Raw genomic sequence first — 23,535 nt, 5'->3', positions numbered from 1 at the left:
TGCCAGCCTCCAGACTCCCAGTACCCCCAGTGCTCAGGATAAGCCACCAGCAACATTAGCAGGGCATTGTGCAGAGGAGTAGACACTACATCTTACCAGTCTATGCATCCCATAAAGCCAGTGTGTACTGGTTGAACTGGTCCAGGATCGAAGATCACCTCCACGATGCTCCTGAAGCACCTGCGGGGAGTTGTGCCCTGAGCGACCCCCTTGCAGGGGCTGATGCTGGGTGGAGGAAGGGAATCAGAGGATGAGGGGAGACAGAAGGACAGTAGCGGTGGCAGGACAGGTGAGGATGGAGACATCGACACCCATGGGTGCCGACAGCCCCAGTTCCATAGCTTTAGCTCTCTGTGACCCCCAACCTCAGGGAGACCCCAAAGCCCACCCCAAGAAAGGAAACAGAGGCAGAGAAAAGACTCGGTGAGAAGAGATTTGGTAAGAAGAGACTTTTAATCAGACTCCATTACAGCTGTTACAGGGTTTCTCTCGACTGCCGAGGAGTCCGGCCGGCACGGCACGGCACGCGTGGTAAATACACCGGCTACGAGGGTACATGGGACGAGTTACTACGAGATCTGTGCTTTTACCTGTAGAGGAGGGGGTTGCCAGCATTGTGCTTGCCCACAGGGGAAGTGGCCACATCCTGCTTGCTGCCATGGCTCTGTCTGAGCTGTGCCATGTCCCTCCCCAGCCACCAAGGCCACCCGGCTCTGCTCCCCACTCCCACCAGTGAGACCCAGGCTCAGGGAAGGCTGGGGGACAGAGGGAAGGCAGTGGAAGTTGCTCCAGGGAGGTGCTGGGGTTTAACATGACCTGCCAGGGTCTGGGTGGGTGCCAGGAGGTGAAGCAGGGGCTCTTTCGGAGGGATTGGGGGGAAGGGGCCAAGGGACACCCCAGGATGGTGCAAATCAGCGGAGCACAGCCGGCTCCAGCCATCCCCTCTGCATTGCACCAGCATCAAGGGCAGATCCAGCCCCTGCCCACAGCACCAGCAGCAGAGCCCGGGGACTGCACATACCCTCGGACCCACAGAGCCACCGTCACGGGCTGGGCACCCTCCTGCAAAGCTCCTTTCTGCCCTCAGCACCAGCCATCCCCTCTCCAGACCCATTTAACCCCTCCGCAGAGAGGGGACGGGGTTTTGACCCCTCCTGATCTACCCAGCACCTCCCTGTTCCCCAGCCAGGGACCCCATCCTGCCCCCCAGCAGCAGGATCGGGGCTGGGAACCAAGCTGGGAGCTGACGTGGGGGGACAGGAATATTGGCAGCGGTTCCCCCCTCCTTCTCCCACTGCCTGGAGGAAAACTGAAAAGTGCCTGTGCTCACAACTAGCAGCTATTCCCTGTGCCTCTGTGGAGAAAAAAAGAGGATAAAAAGTGATTTTTAAGGGCTAAAAGCCACGGGGGATTGGCCTGATCTGCAGCCCGGGACCCCCAGAAGGTGTGTGGAGGGAGAACCTGCCCCAGCGAACAGGAGAAACCCCCAACGCAGGCTCCAAAAGTGACCAAGTACAGCGAGAAGTGGATCCTAAACAAACCGCACCCGCGCACACATCCACGCACGCACAGCCCCACGCACGGCATCTACGGACGAACACGCGCACGCTCACACGGTGACGACACGGATCACTGAAAATTTTAACACGCGCACACACACAGACCCCCAACACCCTGTGCCTAACACCGAGCAAATGCCACGAAGAAATACAGTATCTCCACGGATAAAAATAAAGGCGACGTCCCTCCTCCTCCTCCTCCTCCTTTTTGCTGGATCCCCAGGGCAGCTGGACCCCCTGGGGCTGGGGCAGGGGGGGGGATGGACGGCCACCCACCACGCATGAGAAATAAAAAGGTAAAAATATGTCCCAATATACAATGAGAATTGATCTGTACAGCACGGGGGATGAAAATAGGTCACAGGCCACTTTGGAATACGTTTTGTCATTTAACAGCATTTACAGAGACATTTACAGAATAAATATACAATAGAAATAGAGAATCTCTACGTTATTATTCCATCTCCTCGCTCTGTATATATTTTATATATATATAATATAGCTTTTTTTGTTACCTTCTTATTGACTTTGCCTCTTATTGATGCTGCAAGAAGAGGGGAGGAAAGCAAAACGCCTCCCTGGCTGGTTCGGGAATGGTGATGGGAGCGACGGAGGGCTGGATCCTTCCCCCCAGGGCTCGAGGAGCATCACGCCACGGGAGCGGATGGCACTGAGCACTTGGGCCACAGGAGGTGTCCTGCTCCGTTAACTCCATGGGAGCTATGGTAGGAATCCGGCCCCTGGGCTCAGGGGCATCGGGCAGGTGACACTGGGCAACGATTAGGCTCATCCTCTGTTTTGCTGGTTGGGTGGAGGAAACTGGGGACAGAGGGAGAAAGAAGAGATGGGAGGGGACATCTTGGCTAATGATGGGGAAACGCCACGGGTTTGTGCTTCTCCCATTCAGAGATGATGCCGTGGGGATATTTCTGCGTCCCTCTGCACGGGCAGGGGAAGGAGAAAGACGGCGCCGGGGATGGTGACAGGGGGACTGCTGGAGGAGAGACAAGAGCACGGCTGATCCTGACCTGGCGCTTCGCAGAGCCATCAAAGACTGGGCTGCTTCCATGCCTCCATTTTCCCCCTGGAAAATTGGTTAACGAAGGACCTGAGCTAATCATCCAGGAAGTCTCCAGGTCACCAGCCAAGCCCATGGAGAAGGACTATAAATAAGAGATCACAACCCACAAGAGAAATGTCCTTGTGCGGCACCTCCTGGCCCCAGGGAGGCTAAGAGGAGTCAAGGATGTGGCAAGCGGACCAGGATAATTTCTGCCTTCACCTCCCAGCCACAAGGAGAATCAAGGTGGAAAAAGCCCATCGACAGGAAAGCGGAGACAAGGGCTCCTGGCCACAAACTTGGCCTTCCGACTGGCTTGAAATACCATCACGCATGATCCAAGCCCAGCAGAACCAAGGATGAAGAACTCCCTCAGCTTCTGGAGGCCACAGCAACGTGCTGAGAGGGAGAAAGGGCGCAAGCAGGCTGCTGCTACCCTGCCCCATGGGGAAAGGAGGAAGATGCCATGAATACTGGTACCCTTGACAGAAATGCTTGGCTACACGTAGGATTCAGGGAAATGACCTTCATTCCCAGTGGGAGAGACTTGGAGCTGGGAGATGCCAACCTTTCCTAGCCAGCCTGGGGAGACACAACGTAAGGTCACATCAGTCTGGTCCCCAGTAACATGGATGGGCACGACAGAGGCTCCTAGGCTCTAACAAGGGCTCACCAGCCTGGATCGAGAGCTCCCTGGCACTGACTCCCCATAACTGCTGCTCAGCAGACCCCAGAGCTGGTTACCCCCATCTGAAGGTCGGGGAGCTCCTGTGGAGGGGTGACAGGAGGCCATGCACACCCCCCTGGCTCGAAGCTGAGAAATGAGGACGCACGTCCAGAGATGCTCACTGTCCAGCTCACCTCAGCTGGTGGGTGCAAGGAGGGTAAGCCAGGGGGTGGTTTCCTGAGAGCTAAACCAGGACTGTGGGAGGACTCGATGCCCCACAGCTTTGCTTGTCCCTCTGGGACATCTAAAGAGAGTGGCAAGAGGAGACGATCGCTATGCCAGGGATTTTGGTTCAGCAGAGCATCCCATGTGTCACGAGTCCTGACCTCCATCACAGTAGCCCTACCCAGATCCCACACACGCTCACACATCCAAACCACACTCACTTCAGAGGTCCTTCTGCCACTCAGCACGACAGCTGCCCAGCCACAGGGCATGCCGACCACCTCATCCCACGGACGTGGCAACTCCATGTCTCAGAGCAACCCACAGACGCCGTCCCCACACCGGTGGCAACAACACCAAGGAGCCAGCATCCACCGTTTCGCACATCGCAGCATCTCAGCCAGCCCCGCGCTGCTCCCTGCCAACCCTGGCCAAAACCTGGGGGTTGTCCGGGTGTGTCCACAGCTATAAAAACCTACAGGAGATACAACAACAACAACGATGGTGACAACAACAGCACCTTTTTGTGCTATGAACATCGATGGTTAATTGTGCTCGTTGGAATAAGGCCATGACTCCTCCCGGCTAAAGGACAACAAACTGGGAGGGAAGAGCACTGGGATGCCAGGTCCTTTTTCCAACCATCAGCTGCTTAGAAAAGAGAGATTCTTTGCTTCAGATTCGAGCTGCGTGAGAACAACTCTTGGAAAAATATTGCAGCTTCTCTTGTTCCTCCTCCATTCCCCGAAGTCAAGCCCGGGGGATCCTGCCCTCCAGCCGAGGGTTGTCGGAGGAGTCCTGCCCCTCCCGCAATCCCTTCTTCCCGATGTCACCTTAGAAATGGCTGCTTTTGGTTACGATTTTAAGAGGGGTTTCTTCTTCGTCTTCCTTATTAATTAATTTTCCTGTTGCCTGGACAGCCAGGATCCACTCCCCCGTGACCTCCTCTCCCGGTGGGGGTGGTTGGCAGGCAACCATCACAGTTCGGATTCAGGGGTACTGGCCAGTAGGTACCCACTCCCGTACCGTCCGTTGGGGGCACTACTCATTTCCATGGGGGAATTGCTGCCAGGACCCAGGTAGGAACGGTGCGTGGGCATGGGGGATGGGGTCTCGCTGGGCACTTTGCTCAGGATGAAGCGGGTCTCGTCGTTATCTTCCAGATTGGAGATGTCCTTCATCATCCGGCCCTTCTTGTAGGTGACCGAGAGGGCATTAGAGCCATCCGACACGAGGTGGAACTGCCGGAGGATGAAGACCAGAGGCAGAGGGAGGGATGCCAGGATGATCAGCGAGATGAGGATAGCCATGGCCCAGGTTGGGTAGAAAAGAAACTTCTCTGCAGCCTGGAAGAGACAGATATTAGCATCAAGGGGCTGTTACAGCAAGGGTGATGCACACCAGGTACAACATCTCCGTGGCCAGACAGAGTACAGGTACATCTCCAGCCAGGAGCAGCTCCTCAGGGTCACCACATGAAGCTATCAGAGGGTGGGTTCAAATCAAGGAAAAGGACATGGTCCTTCACACAGCATGTAGCTGTGGAAGCAAACCAAAATCCAAGCTCAAACTTGTGGTCAGACCCAGCTGGAGACTTCTGGGCAGCGTGGACAAACCTGGCTCCTTGTAGAGGATAAACAGCCACAGGCAAGGTGTCTCCCAGCAGGAGCAGGGAGGAGAAGCAAGCAGAGCTGTGAAGAGCAGGGTGGTCTGCAGCTCTTAGCTCTGCCCCTGCTCAGCCCGGACCTGGGCTGGAGGTGGCTGGGGGGGGGGGGGGGAGCTGTGCTCACCTCCTCTCTGATCCATGCGCTGTAGCCCGGCGGGCTGACCCCCAGCTGGATGATGCTGGCGGTCATGAGCACGGCCATGCAGATGGGAGAGACATACTTCCAGGTGTAGTAGTAGAACTGATAGGGCCGGAAACCCAACATTTCCGTCAGCTCCTGCATGAACCTGCCGAGAAGAAGAGATGGAACCACGCCGTTCCCCACCTTCAAGTGAGAAGCTCCCTCCCAGGAACGCCCGTTGTAAATAATGCTCAAGGTAGAGCCTGAAGAAGAACCCAGCTCATCCAGGTGAGCATGTCAGGGTCCCTCAAGCCTGTAGGAGGGAACCTCCTAAGGAAAAGGACATTTGAGCATTAGCCACAACCTCCTTTGCTCTGGCCAACCTATGAGCAACAGAAGCAGGCACTGCGGGGAACAAGATCACCTTCCAGAAGGACCTCAAACCTCAGACAAAAGGGTCATCACAAGCAACAGAGCATCACAACCAACAGTAGATACCCCCGGGAAGGACCTGCTCCTGAGGCTGGGTTACACCTAGGGCAGGGCCAGAGGATCAAGGTGAACTGAGTTCCTGCCTCTATAAGGCAGCTGCCCCTGCGGCATTCACTCCATCGGAGTTGGCCTCTTGGGGAAAAAGTCATATGGAAAAGAGCTGGAAGGAGGTTGGGGTTTTTAGCCAGGAGTTATGGCGCAGTTATTCTTTTTGTTGTACTAAACGTCTTACTTCTTGGTGCCGTAAATCCAGGCCACGGCGATGTTCTCCAGGATGACCACCACCGTGAGCGGCAGCGTGGCTGAATAATCGTCAAACATGGTGACAAAGTAATTCCCAGAGCGCTGCACAAAGATCAGTCCCACTACGAAGGCGAAGATGCAGCAACCAACTGTGGGGAGCAAACAGGCATGGTCAGCAGAGCACGCCAAGGGGAAACAAGGTCTCCACCATGAGGTCCGTTCCCTGCACCAGCAGGGCCCAGTACGCATCCATTATGTCCACACTCTTCTGGGGTGACTCCCCAGGGCAATGGCGACCCTCTACCCCTTCCCCAGGAGGTGGCAGGAGAAAAGACCTCACCTGTGAACACTTCCTTCCGCACCTTGAAGGTGTCGATGATGGGCGTAGTGATGCCTGACATGGTCCCGATCATGCTGCCCAACCCCAGGTTTATCAGCATCAGGAAGAACATGACGGACCAAAACGGTGAGGCTGGGAAGTGGGTCATGGCTTCCGTGAAAGCAATGAAGGCCAGACCAGTTCCTTGCACGGACTGTTCAGGGGGAGAGAGCACCAAAAGATGAGAAAAAACATGTCAGGGACACAGCCTGCAAGCCCCTGCATGCCTCAGGTGTCTCTCACTGAACCCCTCTTCAAGGAAAGAAAACTCCAGGCTGGGATACCAGCCTGGAAGCAGTGATGACCCCACTAGACTTGCTATGGGCAAACCTTTCCCCCACCCCAGGAAGGACCACTGTGTGCTGAGGAAGACCACAGCAACAGGGAACCCTCATCCTTGGAGAGTCTCTAAAAACAGTTTTTCCAAATCCATGTGCCAGGAGTGATGCAAGTAGAGCGGCTCCTACCAGGGGGAGGCAACGGGATAGGTGACCTCCTGGTCCTACCAGGAGTGCCACCAGGTACCTTGTTGAGTTCGTCCTCCAAGAGGCAAGCATCCAAGCCCAGTTCTTTGAAGTGCCCCTCTTTCACAGTCATGATCACCCTGTACATCTCATTGTAGTCTTTGGCGGTGAGGTGGGAGAAGTTCACATGGGGCGGGATGAGGTCGTGGCTCAGCACATTGGTGTTCAGGTAGCCTAAGATCTTCTCAGCGTTCCTAAGGGAGAGCAGAGCCTGGTTACCCAGAGGTGTCCCCTTCCTCCCGGGGGGAAGGACAGGGTCTGACCGTGCAAGCCCTTTGCACCAGGCAGCATGAACCTCCCTGGGTTGCATTACCCAGGTCTGAGCCCGAGGACCTCTTCGCATCTTCCCAAGGCCACAGACAGAGAATGCAGACGGGGTCCCACCAGTGAACGGGCTCTTTACACGTCCATCCCAGGTTTATCTCCTGCTCCGGGACTCCACACTGCATAGCCCGGACTTTTATGGATGCAACTCACTGCCTAAAGGTCACACCAGGTGCCCAAATCCACCCTCCCGCAGCTGCTTCTGGGGTACAGCACAGCAGCTCCCCTAACCCTGCAGGCAACTGGACCATGACGAGTGGCAACTGGGGGATCCCAGGTGAGGTGACCAGGCATGTTGGGTTCACCTCAATTTACAGACTAAGAGCCCATCTTAGGGCTGGATTTTAGCTTGGAGGAGCTAATCCCCAACTCCCTCGGCTACAATGGGACATCGCTGGAGATCCCAGGTCTTGACCATCAGCAACCTGGGTCCACCAAAGCACAGCATCACCCAGCTGCAGAGCACTGACTCTACTGCCTCCAGACCCACCACGACCAGCAGCAGCAAAGACCCACCCACCCCAACAAGAGAAAAAAGCAAATCTTACTCCACCACACATTTCTCATTCATGATATTGGCCTTGAAACCCAGCACAGCAAACACAACCAGCGTGGCCAGGACAGATGTGAAGAAATTGATGAAGGAGACAAGCGTGGCATCAAAGTGGCAGTTGTTGTCCTGCTTGTTGTAGCTGGAGAAGGCGATGACTCCCCCAAAGCCCAGGCCCAAGGCGAAAAAAACCTGCGTAGCTGCCTCCCGCCACACCTGGGGGTCCAGCATCTTGTCCAGCTTGGAAGGAAGACATAAGAAGAAGTTAGAGGGTTTGGTGGTCCCACAACTCGTTCCAGTGGTGCCAGAAGCAAATTAGAAGGCTGCTGTGCCAACAGCCTGGGCTGGTTTTGCAACAGACATGGGGATGCTTTGACCCACCATGATCAGGTCTTGCATCACCCAGCACTGGTAGGTCCTTAGTGTCTTCCCACAGATGGGGAAACTGAGGCAGAGAAAGGTAGATGAAGGTTTTACCTGACTCCGTCTGCCCCAGAGCCCAAGCTGCGTGCCCAGTCTCCCAGTGCAAAGCCCTACAGCTTCCCAGTGGACCACCCCAGCTGCCCTGGAGAGCTGACGTCCCCGTCCCTCCACCCAAGGGAGCCACATGCCACCCAACAATGGGGTCTCCATCCTCCCCTGGCCATCTGCTGCCTCCAGAGTGTCTGGAGCTCTGGAAATGAAATGTCTTGGCCAGCGGGTTTGTTCAGCCTCCCATTCCCCCCCACCACATCCCCCCCACCCCACCCCGCGAGCCAGAGCTGCAGGCTGGAGGCCTCCGAGCATCATTTGTCAAGAAATCATAATTAGTATCTTCTAAAAGCCTCACCAGCTAAGCTGGCTCATCTATATTCTGCTTAATGAATTAATTAGCTTGTTAATTAATGGATGTATACCACCAGCGGAGGTTTTGCTGCCAGCCAGCATCTTCCCATGAAGTCTTTAAATATATCGCCTTGGGCACCCCCACCCCGCCACCCTGGGCACCTAAAGGTGACGGGAGTGATACTAAGGCTCCAAGCAGCTCCAGGGCGGTGAGTCTGCGAGGCTCTTGGCTGTCCTGGCCACGTTTAGGGTGCTACCGGCACATCCTGATGATGTATCAGGATCTCCGAGGTGGTTTGGGGTTGGTACTCAGGTTTTTTGGGGTGGGGAGCATGCGGAAAAACAGGGTGCAACCAGCCGGGAGGAGAAGCTGCTTACGAGTCTGGTTAGGAGAACCTGCTCAGGGGGCTCTCACCTTGGGTGTGAACATGTGCATGATCCCATCCACCGCCCCACGCAGCAGAAGTCCCCGCACCAAGAAGCAAACCAGCACCACGTAGGGGAAGAGCGAGCTGAAGTACATCACCTAGGGGAAGAGGGATGCAGTGTGGGCACGGGCTCGTTTTACTGCCTGCTGAGCTCAGCCACCTCCCCATCCAACCCAGGGACAGCATAACAGGGGTGAGGAGGGGGTGTCACACCCCCAGATGAGGTCTGCTCCTCGGGCAGCACAGGGCTGAGCTGTGGGGCGCCTCAGTGCGGGATGTAACAAGCGTTGATGCTCAGGTGGGTGTGCAAAGTGCTTGGGCACACTTAAGAGAGAAAATCTGTTGGGGCTGCTGAACAGGAAGATGCTGCTGTTGGCTCCCAAAATCCCTGAAACAAACTGGTGGTGCTGGGGGAGCCCGAGGGAAGGACAGCTCTGCACCCCCACACCCCCTCCCATCAGCACTGCCCACAGCCCCAGCTGGCCCCGGCATGGGGCGCGTTCCCAGGGCTGCGATGAGCACCTGGGACCTCATCCTGGCTGGGGGAGACCTGCTGCCGTGGTCCTGTGCCTGCAGCTCCCTCCCACCCCACCACTCTCAGGGCCATGGGGCAGGGGTCTCATTGCCCTCTGCTACCTGCTAACACACCAGATTGTCACAGAGCAAGTCTGGAGACAGGGATGCTCAAGTGTCCGGGGAGACCATACCCCTCTGCACCTGACCCCACTGCGGACGCAGCCTGGCTCAAAACGTCAGTGGCCTCTGCACGCGAACGGCATCCCTCTCCCAAAGCTCTCTGTTCCTCCTTGCCCTGCTTCTCCTGTGCAGAGTCCCCATGCTCGTTGTGCAAAGGGGGGGCTCAGCCCTCACCCCTGCATCCTCCGAGCATCCATGGAGGTGGCACACATCAGAGGACCGGACCGCTGATGGCCCCTGAACGCAGGGGCTGGGCAGATTTGGTGGCCTGACGTGGCTGAGCCCTGGGCCATGGCTACAGGTGGCAGCTGGACTCAACCCCTTCCCTACACCCTCTTTTGACCTTTTTGAGATGCCCCCAGCTCTGGAGCAGGCGTGAGCATCCCAGGGGACACAGCATCCTCCAGCCACCCCAGCTCTGGGCAGGAGAGTGTGGTCCAGGCAGGAGGGTTCTGCCTTGAGGACAGACCCCAGCCAGGCTCAGGTGGCCACCAATACCCACCTTCCCCGAGGACTGGATGCCTTTGATCATAGCCAAGCCAACAAGGCTCCAGGCCACCAGCAGACACAGGGTCATCTTCCAGTTGAGCCCGCCGCTCTCCGAGATGGAGTTGGAAATGTCCAGGGTCTCCCGGTACCAGAAGTAGGTGGTGGCCGAGCTCCTCTCGCATTCGGTCTCCACAACTGCAACCGAGCAGAGGCAGGAGAGCGTGAGGGGCTGGGGGAGAGTTGTTCGCTGTCTCTTAGGGAATGAGCATCAATTAATGTAAAATTCCTGCCAGAGCCAGCCAGGGAAGGCAGGCACCCCCCGTAACTAAAGGACAGGAATTAATGGGGCTCATTTTTAGCAGAAAGAAGAAGAGACAGGACATAAAGCCATCATCAGGTAAAAATAAGATGTTAAATACAGGGAGAGACATTTACATTTGCTATAAAACCTCCCAGAGTGTCCCAAGGAGATGCTCCGATGTGATTAAAAACCATTAGCACCATCAGCATCTCAGTCAGGCACTGATGGAGCAGCCAGGTGAGCCCTGCCTGGGTCTCACCGCCTCCCTCCACGGCCCCGGGTCAGATCCTGGCCCCAAGCACCGAGGCAGCCTGGAGACCCAAGCTCTGGATCTCCCAGTTGGCATCAAATCCCACCAGTGGGGACAGACACCAAGGGGAAAGCATGGGGGAGATTCGTCCAAGGGAACCATCTCCATACGATCCAGGCAGCTGGACTGGAGGGGACCCAGTGCCCCAGGAGACACCTCAACCTCCGGTGTCCCCAGCCTGATAGCTACAGATGTTGGAGTCCCCAGTGTCCCACAGCCCCCCTTCACTGGGAACTGTCCCCTTGCAGCCCACCGTGCCGGTGGCCATCCCTTACCGGCCACGGAGCCGTTTTTCACAATGGGACACTCGCTCCAGGGAAGAGGGTACTGGAAGGACTTAAAGAAGTAAAAGATGCTCCAGCCAATGATGACGTTGTAATAGAGACCGACAAAAAAACAGACCTGGGGGGACAGAGGAGGACACGGTATTGTCACAGGGCAGTGACCACGTCCCCAACACACCTCCCACTGGGCAGGGACCTGGGGGTGGGATCAGGGGATGGGCCCATTCCCAAACCAGCCCCAGACCCACAAGTGGAGCTGGAGAAACTCCCTTTGACCTTTCAGACCTCTGCATGAGACCCCTCGAGGTTTGCTTGCAGACCACCCCCAGCTTTGCAGCTTCCAAAGCCATCCCGCACACCCCAGGGTGGGGGTCCGAGGGGACCCATGGGTGCACTCACGAGGCAGCTGGCATAGCCGATGCCTCCCAGGCGGGGGCAGATGTAATTCCAGACGCCGATGCTGCCCCTCCGGATCCGCTGCCCCACTGCCAGCTCCAGGAAGAAGAGGGGGAGCCCGATGATGATGAGCAGGACCAGGTATGGGACCAGGTAGGCACCTGGCAGGGGACAGAAAGCTCATCACAGACCCGTCTCTGCCTGCTCTCATGCAGCCACAGATGGACGGACAGGGATGGACAGGCAGAGCAGAGCTGGGACAGGCGCTGCCTGGTCCACCGGTTCGTTTGCAACAGATCTGGGAGTGCAGATCAGTGCTTGGGAGCAGAGAAGGCAGCAATGGAGAGAAGCAAACACGCATGGAAGGAAAGGGTGCAACATCCCCTGCCAGTGTGGGTACATGTGGGATAGATCCCAAGGCACCTAAGGACACCGCGCATCCCTACGGGCACATCGCCCCATGCACAAGGAGACCCTCCGTAAGCCAATCCATGGGGACACGCACGTGTTCCCGGCTGTCTCGGACACACAGGCGTGCAGAAGCCCTCCTGTCCACCCGGGTCCTGCCTGCACAGGCGTGTGTGGGCACAGCCAAGCCCCCTGCACCAACACACACCCCCCCACAGGCACCCCATGTCCCCAGCAGCAGCATTCACCCCACCACGTGCCACCCGGCACACAGCAAGGTCCTTCGGTAGAGGTAGAAACAGCTCTAATTAGAAACTCGGTTAATCTCTACCTAATTGAAGAGGCCAGAGAGAAATTAGCAGTTCCTGAAGCATAACCAAATGGCCGTAAAGGATGCGATGACTCACACTGCAGCGTAAATTACTCCAACCTCCTGCCAGGGGCTGAGGAACAGGCTCAGAAGCGTGTGGCTCATTCCCACAGGGCGGCAGGCGATCCAAAAGCATATGTACACCAGAGCCTGGTTGTGTTGAGCAAATTCCCGGCTGGATTTACACCTCGGTGACAGCCACCACCCCCTGGCCGCAGACAGGACCTGTGGCAGCTGATGCTGCTCCGCGCAGTGGAACCACAAAGCAGCTCAGCCCACAACAGTGTCCCGAGCCAAGCGCCGTGGCAGCAGGGTGGGGATGAATGTGTTAGGAACACAGGTGGGGAGAGAAATGAAGAGGCAGCAACCCAGCGTGATGAGGAGGATGAAAGGAGAGGCAGAGAGCAGGACAGAGCGTGGTGTAACTCGGGAAGGACCACGAGTCACTGCAAAACCCTCCTGGGCATCCACACTCAGCCCGTGGACAGACAGATGGAGATGAGACAGATGGACAGATTCAAATGCAAATTTGTCCAATATTGGAGAATTTCTTCCTGTGATCTCTGGGAAGACGGGCGCCAGCACGGTGGTGCACCACAGACACGATCCGTGCATCACTGCGCTCGGCAGCACCAGCGTGGAAGCACGGCAGGCAGCACTGCCAGCCCATGCTGGCTCCTGGCACACCAAGTCCTGGAAATTTGGCTCCAGCCCATCCTCCTACCAGCACGCAGCCGTCCTCCCCCGCAGACACCTGCTTGGGGACCAGGAGAGAAAGCAGCAGCCACCACCCCATCCCGGGGCTGCTCAGCACACCCAGGGGGGTCCGACCATCAGTACCCAGCTCCCGCATCCATCTGGCATCGGCCTCACAGCCCGGTGGGAACCCCAGTCAGGGGCCGAGAGGGTTAAATATGGTTGGAAGAAAAGGCAGAAATTCAGTGTCTGCCCCACGGGTCAGGGGAGATGATGCCACTTGGCCAAAAGAAAAAGTGCAGGAAAGCTTAGCGATCTGCTGCTCAAGGCAGTTCCCAGTTTGTGCCTCAGTTTCCCCACCTGTAAAACAGAGCAATGCTTGGGGCAGCTTGTAAAGCCGTTTTTGAGACCCGCTGCAGGAAGATATTTTGCAACAGCAAGGAGCACCTCAAACCAGCTCCTTGTCCTGGTCCCTGCCTGGCTCCGTGCCCCTGCATCCCACCGCAGGATGGGGCCAAGCTGCCAGGTTCAAACCCAGCACACCCGTCTCCTCTGCTGCAGCAGGTCTCCGGGCTGCTGTACGTTCAGTTCTCTGTCCCCATCTGGCCTTTTGTCTAAAACCACTTGCTTAATGCTCCCCACGGATAGACAGCAAATTCAGCCCTGGGTTTGCTAGGGAATACACCAGGATGAATCCCAGCCCGGGAATACAAGCTGCTCCTCCCATTACCCAGCACCTGAGACAGCCAAGGCTAAAGCCCCGCAGACACACAGGACAGTAGAGACCTTGGCATAAGTTGAGAAATTTTCATTCATTGCACTAATTACAGTTAGCTATTGACTGCTGTGCCAGTGGGGAAACTGAGGCACGGCTGGGTTAAGTGCTTACAGAGAAGCAGGACCGTGGATCTCCAGCCTCTGGGTCTGAGCTCGTTCCTAATCTCATTTAATCAGGAAAATCTGCTTGGAAGTCAGAGGCCAGATGCTGAGAGCTGTGTAATGAAACCAGCAGGGATGTATCGATCTATCCCAGCCCCGAATTTACCGGGGTGCTGCCCCCACCCTCCTTCAGGCCAGCGTACAACCCTCCCCGCCACATCCAACGCACACGTGCACCAGCACGTGCAACGCAGCTAACACGGGTGCCCGAGCCCCACAGCACCTGCGGATACTCGCTGCAACCCAAGACCACGCTGAGACACCCCCCAGTCAGTTTTGCAACGCGCCGTGCAAAGCTGTGCTGCACCGAAACCCAGCCTGGCCTGGACCCAAACTGGGGCGCAGGGAGCTAAATGTGCCAGCGGCTGGGGAGATGCTGGGATGCAGGAACCGGCCGCAGCGTGCTCCATCCCAGCCGGGAAGGGAACGGGGGTGCGAGCAGCCCCCGGGTGGGAAGTGCTGACTGCACAGGTCTTCCTTTGGGAGAATGACTCATCGTGAAGATGACACCAGAGATGTTTTAATTATTGAGAGCGCTGCAGGCTTGCCAGCCCTGGGGCTGGGGGCACGCCAAATGACGCAGTGCCGGGAACAAGGGGAGGGCAAGCGGGAGAGGGGAAAGCTGGGCTGATCCCGGCCGCGTTCAGTGCCTCTCGGCAGCGGCTGCTTCGCATCACGGCAAAGGTCAGGGCTGCGGTGGAGCGGTCTCAAGGGCTGCATTTGGATTAACGATGAGCACCTAATGATGCCCTCTCATCGCTGTCATGAAGGGTGTCAGGTCTCAGCCTGGCTGGAAGAGACCCGGCCCTCTGGGCTGCTCCTGGAAGCCTAGGGTGGGATGGGAGGACAGGCTGGCTGGAAGGAGGATCTGGGAAGGGACTGGTGCCTACCCAAAGTGGCTTCAGGACCTAGGGAAATGGAGGGACTCTCTCTTCCTTTCCCCCCACCCCACCCCTAGTTCCCACATTGCCCCAACAGGAATTGAGGGCTCCAGCAAGAAATCCGGGCTCCCAGCCTGGGATTCACGCCGAGTTTGGAGCGGGCAGGTGGACACCCTTTAGGAAGAGGCCATTCCCGCATCGCTGAACTGATGAACGTGCAGCCGTGAGCAGCTCCTGGTGGCCCCTTTCCTCCTTCAGAGCCCCAGTAACCCCCGTCCTGCCCCAGGACCCACACCCTGACATGCCAGGAGGCAGGAATGGGCCATATCCCCCTCCCCAAGGGCTGAGCCCACCCCTGCCCATCTCTCACCTCCTCCGTTCTTCTGGCACAGGTAGGGGAAGCGCCAGACGTTGCCCAGCCCCACGGAGTAGCCGATCTGTGCCAGGATGTACTGCAGCTTGCTGTTCCACGCTGGCCGGTTCTCCGCATCCAGATCCTCATCTCCATCCTTCTGCTTATCCCAGGTCTCCCCCGTCACGTTGAGGACACTGCGTTTGTAGTCCACGGGCTCTTCGTGGGCCAGCAGGTCGGCCACCGACTCGGTGACATGCTCGCTGCTGTGCTCCCGCTGCGTCACCTTGCTGTTCTTTGGCATCGGGACGGCTCCACGTGGCCCCGGGGGGCGGGATGGCGTGAAGGGAGAAGATAAACGTCCCGCAGGGAATGGCACCTGTGTGAGCTACAGCTCAGGTCTCACCTCCTCTTCATCAGCAGGACCTGGGGGGGGGGGGAAGGGGTCAACAGAGGGTGAATGGGTTTTGCCTTACCCCCAGGGTGTCCTGGTGCTGGTGGGACCGGCAGCACAAGGGGGAGAAGGGTCCCCATCACCCCACACCTTGGGGACCTCCCTCTGGACTAGGGGATGTGAAGGGCCCCCTTCTCCATGAAGGACCAGGAGCAACCCCCTGGTTCAGCCTTCACAGAGCATCCTGTAACACACATCCCTCATCACGGACCCACCTTGTCCGGAGAGCACCACACCAGTCACACCAGTTAACACCAGTTTGCCCCCACCGCCTCATTCCCAAAACCAACGGCAGCAGATGCCATGGGTGCAGTCAGGATGATTTTTGGACCCACGGAGGGAGCGTGGGTGGGAGCGTGGGTTCGCCGCCGGCGTGGTGACGAGCGGGTGCGCGTGGTGAATTGCGTTTGCAAACAGGCAGCTGCACGTTTGCACCGGGGACTCCTCCAGCTGCGGAGCGATGCTGCACAGAGGCATTTCAGGGGGTGCCCACAACCCAGCTGAGCACTGAAGTGCTTGCCCCTGCCTCAAAAAGCTTGGGGGCATCAGGGAAATCCACTCTGCTGGGGATCCCCAAGCCAGGAATGAACCACATCCCTCCTCTTCATACTGGGAGAACTGGGGTCAGACTGGCAGCTCCCACCCCAGCTGGGAAGAAAACACAGAAAGCGCAAAAGAAGCCCCATGTCTTGAAAAAATGACTATCCCCAAGGGTCACACTTTCTTTCCTCCCCCCTCCACCCCTACTTTCCAGGGGACAGCAGGCTGGACACTGGCCGCTGGCAGAGCGATGGTGCCATGCTCTAGGACCTGTCCCACCCCGACCAGGCTGCAGCATCATCTCCCCCTCACTCCGGGGGCTTTCTCATTCAGTTCAAAGCTTGTACAAGACCCAGGTGGCATCTCACAGGTGACGCTGCACAAATAACCCATCAGCACAGGCTCGGGGCAGCGTGGGCGTGCTGGTCTTTACCACAATGGATGATGCAGGATGGGCGATGTGGGATGGATCTCCTTGCTGTCCCCTCTGGCGAGCCAAAGGAAAACTCTCCCGTGATTTTCCAGAGCCATCCCCAGCTCTTCTTTCCTTTGGACAAACATCCAGCTCTTTGACCCAATTCAGCCCACAATCCCAAATCTTTTCACAGCAGCAGGTTCAGCCCATCCCCAACCAGCACACCGAGGTCCCAGCGTGGTGTGGGAGGAAGAAAAGCACCTGCAGCAGGAAACGTCACCCTCATCACCCTCACCTCGGTGGTTTTTCACCCCTGAAGAAAGTTCTCCCTTTGCCAGGCATCGCTCCTATTAGAAAAGCTATTTTCGGCTGTCGGCTGCATCCGTTGCCAGGCAACTGTGTCAGCTCCAAATCTTTCCTGGATCCGGCTCCTCCAGAGAAGCCGTTTGAATTATTCTTTCAAGCCTGGCCCAGCAATGTTTAATTTCCTAACGAGGGCTCATTCACGTAAACCGCTCATGGCTTGATAGAGGCAATTACCGGCACGTGGCTGCCCAGGGCTGGAGCACCCTCAGCCAGGATGGGGACAGGCACAGAGGGTGGGGAAGGGCCTCATCCAGCAGCCAGGAAAGGAAATCATTGGGATTTCCATCGATTTTGGATTAGGCTCTGGATAAATTAGCACAGACCTGGCTGAATCACCCCCAAATTATTTGCTTCACCCTGTCTGCTCAGCAGCTACTGAAGCTCCTTTGGAGCAAAGGTGACTCAGATCTTCAGGACAGCCCAGCCTTGGGGGATAAATTATCTCTTTACATTAGGGATAGCGCCCAGAAGACCTAGGATCTGCTGGCCAAGCCCCCACAGCTCGATGCCCATGGCAAGGGCACACAAACTGCTCTCCTGGGACAGCTCAACCCCTTGGAACAAAGTCTGGGAGGTGCCCAGCCCCGGGGAAGGTGGTGTTGAGCCAGGCCAGTGCGACGGGGTCAGGACAGACCCACAGCATCTCTCTCTGGATCTCTACCTCTCCCCCCTCCTCAGTTTAGGTCCCCCCCAGTGTTATCCTTAGGAGCTGAGAGGCAGCAGGACAGAGGGTCCTTGAGGAACAGTTTTCTTCAAACACCTCCAAGCCTCAGAGGCTCTCGGAGCCTTGGAGGATGCTCAAGACAGCAACTTTCCCATCAATGGGAATCAAAAGGGGTGCCTGGCCACTTTTCTGGGGCTACGGCAAGGGCTCTCTGGGCATGGGGATGAGGTAAAGATGAAGGAGCAGAGGTACAAGTCTTCCTCCCCGTGGGAGATGCACCCAAATTGCACTAGAGCAGGAGAAACCCAAGGCAGAGGTCCAAATCTTGGTCCTGGCATGGCTCTGTCCCTGTGTCCCCATGGCTTGCCTGCGGGAGGTCCTGCTGTCTCCCTGATGGCTCAGCCCCAGCCTGGAGGTGGTGGTGATGCCCAGAGGAGATCCAGGTCTAAAGGAGAGAGGACCATTCCCGACAGCAATGTCCTGAGCGTACTCAACCATTGCTGTCCACATCCCTGCTGGTACCGTGGGATGAAACCAGCCAGAACCAGCACAAAGCCACCAACCCACAGGGCACAGGGACCCAATCCAGGGAACAATCCAGGGACCAGTGAGGCCAGTGGGGCTCTTCCTATCAACTTTCCCAGCATTTTGCATCAGCCCCAAGGCCCACACCCCTCAAACTGGAAAGCGCAGTCCAAATCCATCTGAGAAAAGTATTCCCACTCATTTCTTTGATTGAAAAGGCAATTTAATCAAAAATTCATCTGCCAAAAATAATAACCACCCTGTGAGAAAGACGAGGCAGATCAGCTGACAACCAGGAGCTTTCCGGGCTGGAAAGAGATAGAAAACCCTTGTCACTGACAGATGGAGATTCAGCTTGTTTACTTAGCCCTCATGGCCTTAATTTTCTTAAATGTGCATTTTTTTCTTTCCCTTTAGAAGACAGATTAGGGTCTTTCAGAGCCCACAGCTTGTAATAACCTCCCTTGCACCACCAGACCAGGGGTGCCTTTGCACCAGCCACCTCGCCCGTGTAAAACCAGCGTTGATGCCACCCACATAGGTGCCTGGAGAGGCACCACGGCTTTTCCCACAGCAGGACCAGGGAAAGGACCAGTCTGTGCTCGGTCGGTGACGGTGTCTCTAGAGACCACTTGAGAGCAGACGCCACCACCCTGCAGGGCATTACAAAGGGAGATGTTGAGGAAAGCATCACTGGGTTGTCCCTGGGAATGACCTACCTCCTACACCTCCCACTGCGCGGTGTCCCTGGGTATCTCCTTGAATGGGATTCCCGCTTTCACGGTCCCCAGTGGGTGCCTTCATGTCTAACCCCGTGCAGGACCTCACCCTCCATGCAAAGCAACCATCACCCCCCAAGCCCCGCTCCTGCCCCAGACTCACCAGCTGAGCCTGGGGCTTCTGCCTGCACAAAGCAGCAATCCCCCATCCATGTTCCCCCTGCCCAGGTGACACAGGTGTCACTGACAGTTCAGGAGCCACCACTGCAGCAGGTCAAAGGCACACAGCGATGGTTTGCTGTGGTACGAGCTGGATTCACCCCACTCAGGGAAGGGCCAGAGATTAAGAAGCTCCTGCTTTGCTACACCCCGGGGGTTTAACCACTGCCCAGAGGCTCCCATCGATCCCAGTTGGAGACGGAAACACTTACTGGGGAAAAGCTGCCATTTGGGATGAGTGAATTGCTCCGGGAGCAGAGGGCACTGCATCACCCAGCCCAGCCCTGCCAGCAGCATCACAAATGGTTCAGCGGAGGAGAGATGCTCCAAGCTGCGTGTCCTGGCTTGGCCCGTCCTTGCTTTCTCGGGATGCTGGCTGGGGAGCAATAAATGCAGGCTGGAAGCATGTCAGCAAGGCTTTCAGCTAGGCCTGGGAGCACAGAGGCAGGCGAGGAGATGGGGATTTACAGCAGCCTCCGGGGAAAACAGCCACCACCAGCAAACATGCTCTGGGTCTAGAGGATGGCCACAGGGGAAGATTTCTCCTTTCCTGTGTCCAAATTCTATACTTATACCCTGTTTGGGTCCATAAAGGGGAAACTGAGGCAGGAAAAAACACAGGCTAAGATTGGGTGAAATCAAAATTAACATCTAAACCATGGGGACTCTCTGCTGGTCCCTCCCTACCCTGCTGCCTCTTCTCCTTCAGCTGCATCCCCGCTGCACTCAGCTTCCAGGCAAATCCCCTCAGCTCCTAAAGGAGAGAGGGAAGATGCTCCTGGTGAAGCATCCAGCTCACCAGACCCGGGAAGGTTCAGCTCAGTCCATCAAGGTCACAGGGAAGGGAGGGAAGAGCAAAGGAGCCAGAGGCACAGAGGGATTTCAGGAGGTGGAAGGCCGCTCTCGGGTTCAGGCTGGGAGATCTGAGCATCCATTTGCAGCTCCCCATCCTCCCCAACACGCACAGGGCCAGGGAAACCTTGCACCGGGGCCAGGCTGTTTGGCATTGATGGGGAAAACGAAGCAGGGAGGGGAAGGGATGGATCCAAGGTCACCCAGGAAGCCAGAGAGCCCGGGAAGGAGAGGCAGAGGGAAGGAGCAAGCATCCCTCTGTACGCTGCAAAGCCAAGCGGAACAGGGAAGAAGCCCTGGATGCACATCCCGGTTTTGAGGCCAAATCACGAGAAAACCAGCCCCAGGCCCCTAGCTGCTGTTCCCCATGGTCAGAAGCGCCTCTGCAACGGGAGAGGGATCGCCTGTGCGGAGCAGGTCCTTTGGGGGGTATCCCACTCTTACAAGCCACAAGGAACCAAGGGCAGGACGCTCCCAGCAGCATCCAAGCTCCGCTTCAAAGCCCCAGGAAGAGATTTTTGCCCAACACAGAAGCCCTGCAGCTCTGACGCCCCCCCCCCCCAGCCCTGCCCCAAGGACCTTCCTCCAGCCTCGGTCATGCAAACCTCCCTTCCACCAGCCAAGGCTGGTCCAGGATGCCTCCATCTTAAATCTATTCAGTGCTGGGGCTTGCTCCTCCCCGTTCATCCTCTCTGGCTGCACAGGGAAGATTTTTTTGCCATCTGGGCTCATTAGGGCTGCTCCCTCTCTCCCCTTCTTTAAACGATCCCTGTTAATTAGTGCCAGGCTCTCACCGCCCTGTGGAGATGACACACTGTGACTCAGTCCCACCAGCCAAGCTGCGTCCCGGTGTGCTCCCTCCCCTACACCCACGTGTGGGGAGGCACAAACTCTGGGCAGGGCTGGCGTGAGCAGATGGGAGAGCGCAGGGGTGCCCAAGGACAAGGGCACCCGCAAGAAGCTTTTCTGGAAACCAAGCTCCCGGCACCGGGTTGAGAGCAGCTCAATGGCACACACCGGGCATTTCCCTGCCAGAGGTGCTGGAGATGCTCTGCACCGCATCCTTCCCGTGCAGGCACTCAGGCCTGCTTGATCATAGACTCACACAAAGGTTTGGGTTGGAAGGGACCTTAAAGACCACCTGATTTCATCCCCCTGCCACGGGTGGGGACACCTTCCACCAGACCAGGTTGCTCCAAGCCCCGTCTAACCTGGCCTTGAACATCGAGGGATGGGGCATCCACAGCTTCTCTGGGCTGCCTGTGCCTCACCACCCTCACAATAAAGAATTTCTTCCTAATATCTAATCTGAATCTCCCCTCTTTCATCTCAAAGCCATTCCCCTTGTCCCATCACTACATGCCCTTGTAAAAAGTCCCTCCCCAGCTTCCCTGTCGGCCCTGTTACGTACTGGAAGGCTGCATCATGACACAGGAGCAGTTCACGTTTGCTGATGAATCAGAGCTGCCTCCGCTTCTGTCTTACACCTACCTAAGTGGCTTTCGCCAGCAAAAGCGCCCAGATGTTATAAATAACCCCCAGCCCCGACAAAGGCAAGCAGAGGTGGGGCTACCCCAGCCACCCGCTCCACCCCAAAGGTGGGGGCATCTCCCACTGCCCCCAGTTCAGGGGGTTTTACCCTCCCCGTGGCAGGCTGTGACGTTACACCAAGCCTTTTCTTCAATAGGTGCCAAGAAACCTGCGGAAAGGGCAGTTTTGCGGCTGGGTCATGAGACAGACACAACAGCACCGGAGGAAGGGAAGACTTGGCGCTTGGGTTTGTCACGAAGCGTATGAGCCCGTTGATTCATCGAATTTAGTCTCCTTTCATGTCTCATTTAGTATCATGAAAACATACATCAGCTGCAGTAGCGTGACACCGTATCAAAGCCAACCATCATATGATTCCTTCAGGGCTCCGCTTGATTCACCAGATGATCTTTTTCCAGTTAGATCTCCGCGATCCTTAACTCATCCCCTCCGGCTGAAGGTTAGCAACTGAACCCAAACCCAGCCCAGGTTTATCCTAAAAGGCAGCAAAGGGGCAGCACCCAAATCCCCCTGCAAGCTCTGCTTTTCCCTATTGTCGTTCACGAAGCTGCTGCTACGTTTGTAAACAAACGAGTCCAAACACAACCCAGGAGAGGGTAAAAGCAGAGCTTCTCCTCCCAAGGCAACGGTTTAGTCTGGATACACACAGGTCAGCATCTGATCCAGGGTAAATTTGGTCCTCGTGACTCTGGCTCTAGTGTAAGCCCAGATTCCCAGCTCTGTGCAAGCCTGAAGTAGCAGGGGAGTCACTCCGGATTTAAACCAATCCCTTTTATTCCTATTGACTTCAGCGGAGCTGGCTCCAATTGATCCCGGAGGACAGCTCAGACCCACATTTTATTTCCCTTCCAGGCAGCTGATTCGCAGTCAAACCGCCATCCAGGTTCCTTGACCTAGTCCCGACACCTCTAGAGAGACATTCACAAGGAACTCTATGCCCTGCCGAGAATAGCTCAGGCATTTCGGGTTTTTTCCTACCAAAACCAGAAATAGTTGCATCAGCTCCTGATGGATACAAACCTCAGGTGCCTCAGGCACAAGGCAGCCGAAAAGCCAAAGGATTTCACCTTCTGGGTCCTTCACAAAGAGCTAGGACCAGATTTCTCAGCCGGTCTAAGCCCCACGTCCCTGGAGCGATGCAAATCGGCGCTTGGCCGAGCCACCACCCTGAAACATGCACCTTTGGGCGCATCTCACCATGCAATAAATGCACAGCATGGAATGAGGACTCCCCACACCCAGTATCAGGAATCGCACAAAACCAGGACCCCAATCCCCATTTTTCTGCCTCCAGCCCAGCCATCCGCATTCAGGGAACACCATAAAAATCAAAGACGGGAAAACAAACCCCCAACACTTCAGGGGCCGGGAGTGAAACACCTCTCGCAGCCGCACGCTTGCTCCCTTCCCAATGTTATTGTCAAGGTCAACCTGGAAGCTGCATTTCTGCCCATCCTCAGAGGGGATGAGCCCACCACGACCCCCAGCCCCACAGCCGCTGCCACCCCCCCGGCGGCTCCCCCCAGCCTCTACGGGGTAACCGAGGCCATTTGCTGTCCCTGGATGTCCGTGTCCCCCCCTCCCCAAGCCCTCGATGCCACCACCCTTAGGGCCACGCCTGGTGCCTCCAGGCTTAGGTGTGCCCCCCAGCAGCCCCCCCAGCCTGGCCCTGAGCACCTGCCCCCGACAGCAGCGCTGGGGAGGGGGCGAACAAGGCGGGGGGACCCCCGGCAGCGGGACCCCGGGGGGTGGGGGAGGGGGGGACCGGAGGGCGCAGCCTTACCTGGGCGCGGCGGCTGCCCGGAGGGGTGGAACCGACCCGGTGCCGGTGGAAACGGAGCAAATTCCCGGCAGACAGTGAGCAGGTTCGGCCGCCCCGGGGTGGGAGGGGGCTGAGCCCGGGCGGCGGCGGGGCCGGTGCGTGGCTCCCGGTGCTGGAGGGACCCGGGCAGCCGCCGGTAACGCGGGAGCCGCCGCTGCTGCCTGCGCCCCCCGCGGCGGACAGGCGGGGAGGTACCGGTAGCTCCGAGCCCGGTGGCCGCTCG

General features: G+C 57.2%; 1 protein-coding gene across 1 annotated transcript; it reads right to left on the bottom strand.

Annotated features, from left to right (window-relative positions):
• Positions 1–445: 445 nt before the first annotated feature.
• SLC6A17 (solute carrier family 6 member 17) lies at positions 446–23,535 on the bottom strand. Its single transcript, XM_055819700.1, has 12 exons — positions 23,274–23,535; positions 15,204–15,611; positions 11,543–11,700; positions 11,135–11,261; positions 10,262–10,443; positions 9,051–9,161; positions 7,809–8,050; positions 6,938–7,130; positions 6,374–6,566; positions 6,023–6,182; positions 5,302–5,464; positions 446–4,857 (listed from the first exon to the last, which is right to left on the bottom strand). Exons 2-12 carry the CDS (start codon positions 15,487–15,489, stop codon positions 4,489–4,491), a joined length of 2,184 nt encoding a protein of 727 aa, XP_055675675.1. The 5' UTR covers positions 15,490–15,611; positions 23,274–23,535; the 3' UTR covers positions 446–4,488.

The sequence above is a fragment of the Falco peregrinus genome, chromosome 16 (genome assembly GCF_023634155.1).
Source record: "Falco peregrinus isolate bFalPer1 chromosome 16, bFalPer1.pri, whole genome shotgun sequence".
In the NCBI taxonomy this organism is placed as follows: domain Eukaryota; kingdom Metazoa; phylum Chordata; class Aves; order Falconiformes; family Falconidae; genus Falco; species Falco peregrinus.
Note: the sequence above shows the minus strand (reverse complement) of the source record. Positions and strands in the feature narration are given on the sequence as shown.